The 5,937-nt window shown below is 39.4% G+C and overlaps 1 protein-coding gene across 3 annotated transcripts in view; it reads left to right on the top strand.

The window, feature by feature from the left end:
• Positions 1-5,193, top strand: part of LOC107270235 (transcription factor SPT20 homolog) — a 6,733-nt gene extending 1,540 nt beyond the window's left edge. The window contains exons 2-3 of one of the 3 annotated variants that reach the window (XM_015745070.2): positions 2,946-3,686; positions 4,045-5,193. In XM_015745070.2, the coding sequence (XP_015600556.2) occupies positions 2,946-3,686; positions 4,045-4,079 (776 nt within the window). In that variant the 3' untranslated portion in view covers positions 4,080-5,193. Of the gene's footprint in view, positions 1-2,945; positions 4,021-4,044 lie in introns of those variants that run through there. The other 2 variants (XM_015745071.2, XM_015745069.2) reach the window with 2 other exon arrangements.
• The last annotated feature ends 744 nt before the right edge of the window (positions 5,194-5,937 follow it).

Genomic DNA, 5,937 nt, shown 5'->3' on the forward strand with positions numbered 1-5,937 from the left:
ATAGGTGCCTGTACGGGGGTGGTCCCCGCGAGCCACAAGATGATGGACTATCGCGGTCCAGTGGTGACATATTTATTGGTTACAAAATATGGAGTACGCTTGCCCAACTTCTCCAAGTTCCTCCAGGATGTCCTAATAGCCCATTGAGCGACGTCTCAAGATGGGCTATTCACTTGTGATACATTATGTAACCTAGTCCTTCCTTAGATACTCCTAAACCACCCCAGAATACCGCCCCGTCGTTATGTCGACATTGCTTGTATTGGGTAGCTTCAAACTCCAAAATCTTCTCGGCTCTGTATAACCTTAGCCTTATAGCCCCTTGATCTTGCACGTGGTACGCTTATAAAGAGTTCTTCGCTATTGAATCAGACGTAAATAGTTGAACTGTATTAGCAGTAGATAATTGACATTGCTAACGAGATTAGAATTGTAATTGAAAGTATTATTTATCAATTACGAAAGAGATGGAGAAAATAAGTGTTGTGGGAAGAGCTTGAAAATTTTTTGAACGACCTCAGGGGCATTTCAATTCAATTTTTCAATTCAATTTCGATTTTTCATGGGGTATCCAGTCAGCTACTGTTACTGTACGGAGCTCTTTAGAAACGGGTAAAGAATCTAAGGTTGCGTGGATTTTCAAGACGGATCGAGGAAAATTACTTCGCGTGGTAGCCTCGGGGTTGGTACTCTTTCTAAATCTACTGTACACTCTTGACGTCCTCAGTCTGACAATTAGTGCTTTGTGTTTTGTACTTCTAACTCGTGACAGCGAGAGACCTATTCGTGATATCCTGATCAGAATCTGCTCACGATTTATCCTATGATCCTTAACAATCAATCAACTACATGAAAAATTGCTGGTTTTTAACAGAACTACACTTTCTCACGGGTCTACCGTACTTCGGTTTTATTTTTTTTTTAATTCTAATAAATACTTGTTTTCGGAGTTTACAAATCGGGCCTGTAATAACGCTTAGTAAATTTCGTGAGTATAGAAAAAAAAATTACACAGATACGATCGGCGCGTTCTTGACCAAACCGTCCTTTCCTTTCCCCTTTCGATGGAAAGAGTACGTACGTTATTACACGTGTGTGAGTACAGGTATTTTCAAAACAGAGCCTCTTCTCTGCCACGTATAATCATGACCAATCAACACCTCTCCTTATTTCATCATTCTCGACGACGATACATGAAGGTTATTTATAAATCGGCTTAACGTGTCGAACAGTCATTGAGTTCCGGCTACTGGAGTAGAATACAAACTCTACGTGTATAATGTAGGATAATAATAATAATATAATAACAACGTAATATGAGTAAATAAGTATTTTAATTTAAATAAGTTATAAGATAGTACAAAAAAAAAGTTGAGCTTGGACGAACATAATGAATTTTCGAATAGTTCCGTGCCGAGCAATATTAGAAGAATGTAAGGGATTCACATACGAATATTATTTAGTTGGAGCATTAAAACTTTTATGTTGAAATAGATTAAGGCAAAGTTTCCTTTGGAAACGTGAGGCGTTGTGGAAATTGTTTTTTTTTATTTAATGGAATTTGTTTGCGACAAAGAATTATTTATCGTTTTACTTGCTGACTCGTATTATGCTACGCTATAGGAAATAACTTTGGGGACAGAATTATCAAGTTGAAAAAATTGTCCTAGCTGCTAGACCATCGACCTACTAGAGATACGAGTTTCTCTAGAAATACCTGAACGAACTGACATAGTGATAAGAAATCCCCCTGGTGTTGTTGTCCAGGCGAGGTATCTTCACTGTAAAGCAAGGATCTTACGAGCAAGTCGAAAGACGGAGGCAGTCATTCTACATTCCTGAACAATCTGAAGATAACTTTAAAAACGTGTCACGTCAATAACATATATCTTGCCGAAAATATGAAAAAAAAAATATTTTGTAGATATCATAGTAAAAAAAAATTAAAACAACATGGATTGTTTTATATACTGATATTTTTACAAATTTGTATATATAAAACTAGGAGAAAAAATGTTGAACTATTTCATTTTCCACTGTTCGATAATTGAAATGCTTAAACGTCCTCGATACAAATCTACCACCCCATTTCACGTCTTATATCGCTAAGTCACGTATAAGATTCATCACCATTGCGAAGGTACCCTTTGTCAAGATGAGCTTTAACGAATCATTTTGGATGTAAATTCACGTGGAACCGTTTAATCCAATATCACGGTCGTGTTATAGAGGCATTGAGAAGCACAGCGGGACCAGTGGTCTCCCTGTGGGCCGACACGACACCCGCTGAGCGGCCCTCAACAAGTTTTGTTTCGTGCCGCCATCACTTTCCGCGCCACGCAATTCGACTCCCTGTTTTGTTGTCTTATCGTTAACTTGCCACGCTACAGTCTCACCGGCACGCACCTGTACAATTTTTGCACAACATTCTCCAAGCGATTCACGGAAGCAGAATAAAATATAAATGTTATTCCGTTAGTTAAAATTTTTTAATCTTACATCATGAGTGTTGACGAAATCTACTATACCGACGGGTGCTCGACGGATTTAAAAGTTGTTACCGAACTTTCCTATCTAGGAAGATATGTTAAGTGCGTACTCCCTAAATAAGGCCCCTGACGTGAGGAGTTCCCTCGGGACGCTGCTAATTATTTAGCTCCAAACCCTCCTGCTGTTATCCATCACCGACCCCTTTGTACCTACGAAATCACATTTACACACCTCGGCCCAATCTCTTCGTACCTAGAACTATTGCGTAAACAGAAACATTGTTCATTGTTGAGTGGATCTCCAGGGTTACAAACAGGGTTGCTCCATCACTGTGATTCTTTGTGAAGAAGATCTGGCAATTCTTAGCAACCAATGAAACGTTTAGATCGATGAAATGAATTCTGTGTTCATTATATAATATATATATATATTGATAAAAAATATATTATTTACAGGACGAAAGCAGACAAACGGAAAACGATCAAGAACTGCATATTCGAGTGCCCAGTTGGTAGAGCTGGAAAAGGAATTTCATTGCGGCCGTTACCTGTGCCGACCACGCCGCATAGAGATGGCAGCCACACTCTGTCTCAGTGAACGACAAATAAAAATCTGGTTTCAAAATCGCCGCATGAAGTACAAGAAGGAGCAAAACTCGAAATTACTTGGTAGCCCAACAAAGTCACCGATAAAGAGTGGCAACAGTTCGCCAGCCAGCCCTAGAGAAGTGGCCGCGAGTATCAGCAGCAGGAACAGCAGTCCGCCGATCACCTGGCCTGTCCACGGCGGAAGTCGTCAGCAACAAAATTCAGCGAGTCCCTCGATTTCCTTCACTTTTCCAAGTGCGGCCAATCACACCATCACGTCACCCGTGAACCATGACTATAGACTCCTGGACAATCTCCAATACCGCGAAGAAGTAGCACGGTATCAGTATGCAGCCGCGACCATAAGTCCCGTTCAATTCCCTGAACACTATCAGCAACAACCTGAGGAACGTCAAAGCTACGTGCAACATCAGCAACAGCAACACTCTTCCTACATGCACTTGGACCAGCCAAACGAATACAGACAACATTTACAACACGATCGCCCTGCTTACGTACCGCCGTCTCTATGGTCTCATCACGAAGATGAATACCTTCAGAACAATTGCAATGCCCAGTATCCAGCTTGCACCTACGGACAAGATCAAGGTAATTACGCAAATTCAACAATAACCACCCAAACTGTAACATCTCAACAAACTATAACATCGCAAACGGTAACTTCGCGAAGTCTTAATTCTCAACACGGATCGTTCAGCAACCTTTTGCACGACGAACCGAACCCATTGCCAACCCTATCGGATTTGGCTACCTGGCTGCGCTCGAATCAATGTGCCATGCCCTTAGCCATGGATCCTAAAGTATTTGAAGAAATGGTTCGTAATTCACCGGAGTGTCATGACGTTGGCGTTGATTTGACTAATTTGTAGTGACCAAGTGATAGTGTTGTTTATTATTGTTATTATTGGCATGGTCATTTAATTGATAATCATTGTATTGTATACAGTGAACCAGTGGACTAGAGGACTCATCAACGCCTAACACGTGCTACTGTAACCATTGGGATTTACAGTTACAGGACATGCGCTGCGGTTTTATGGTTAACAAACTGAGATATCACCATGGGGGTTCAACAATGTCGATATACGTGCAGCTCGACGTTTCAAAGGATTGTTCATCCATCAATATAACTATATAGATAACACGTACCAATAGTGATAGCGCCTTTTATACTTAATCGTTGCAATGGACTATGCCGATATTATGACATTTTAAGTAATTGTATCAACATTGAATTTTATTTAGATCTTAATGCTTTTTAACGTTTTCTTAGAAATACTTGAAAGTAAGGGCAGAAAGAATTAGCATTTGCTTTTACTTTTTTTTTTTGTATAGTTACATACTTATGGCGAGATGATAATTAACTAGTCCTTTTTGAAATCATTTGAACAAGCCATTGGCAAAAAAGCCTTTCTGCCATGTAGAGTCAATTATTACCAAATGATTGTTTTTTTTCCATGCAATAATTGTCACAAGGTCCACTGCATTAGTTTTAGTTATAAGTTAGTATGTAAAAAATTTAAAAAAAGAGTTTTTAGGACCAACGCATCACTGAGCTTGGACCATTAAAATTTGTACATAATGAGTTCAAGTGGTGCGTTAGCGGTACTGAGCAACTCTCTATGTATAGAAATAACGAAAATCTCCTTTTTCGTTTAAATTGTACGATACACTGAGAAAATCAAGATATTGCCTGCGAATTTATCTAATGAAATAATTTTTGATTGAGCACTCCTTTTTTTAGCAATTACTATCAAGGGATGCTCTATCCTTTACTTTTAAACTGTATAGGTCAAGGCAGATTAACTACCATGCGCGAAACTAATTTTTGCCTTTAAAACTCATGTATCTTTTATCGTTGTAAGCTTTAACAATAGTCTTTAGTGGGTTGGTACCTACATAAAGATAATATATTTTGCATAAGGGTAAAAAGAGACTGTACTATAAATTTTAACATGTACAGCACGTCCCACTGGGTAAGTATTTTAGTATCACCTAAAGCATGTATAAATATTTGTATAAAAATTGTATGGCATTACCCCCCATAGCCGCATGTGTTTCATAGATCGCATAAGACAATTAAAAAAGAATAATTTTTTAAATATATTATTTTACAACAACCCAAATCCTTTCCTTATACGTATCCATACACTTGTTTACAACGTAAAATTAAAAAATTACCCGTTACAAAATTTAATTGCGTGATTCAGCTGTTAGTATAACGGGTATACAAAAAAATTTTTAAATGATATCAGTTAAAAAAAAATAAAAAAAGATTCAGCAATGGCGTTCGCAGAGAGCAGGTAAGTCCGTGCATAATCTCGTATAAAAATATATTTATATGTCGAAGCTCGGAAGGGGTAGTGCAAAAGGGATTCTGGATGATACGAGAGCGAAGTATAGAATAACGTGGGGGCCAAGGATAAGGGTGGCTCGGATGAGAAGAGACGAGGTGGCGAGAAGGGGTGGAGGGGAGGGGGAACCCAGCGAGTGCGAGGGGTGGAGCGTCAGAGGGGTAGGTTTCAACCATGATTTCCATTCGCCAGCCATCCATCTTGTTTGAGACTGGAAACTGACAGATAGACGCGGATCCGAGTGCCGGTGACGTGGCAAGTCTTGCGTGGCTACGTGTACGTGAGAGTGAGTGAGTGACTGAGTGAGTGAGTTACGTATGTCCTACCCTTACACTTACATTTACACTTACTCACTTACGCCCCCCCCCTCTCTTGAACAAGCCTCCCACTACCTCCACTGCATTTATGTATGTATATATTTATGAACACCGTGTATAAAAGCGTCCTTCATTTCTGAGATATTCGGGTGATACGGTTTTTGGCTA

This window comes from Cephus cinctus, unplaced genomic scaffold, assembly GCF_000341935.2.
Source record: "Cephus cinctus unplaced genomic scaffold, Ccin1 Ccin1_scaffold0709, whole genome shotgun sequence".
Classification (NCBI taxonomy): Eukaryota; Metazoa; Arthropoda; class Insecta; order Hymenoptera; family Cephidae; genus Cephus; species Cephus cinctus.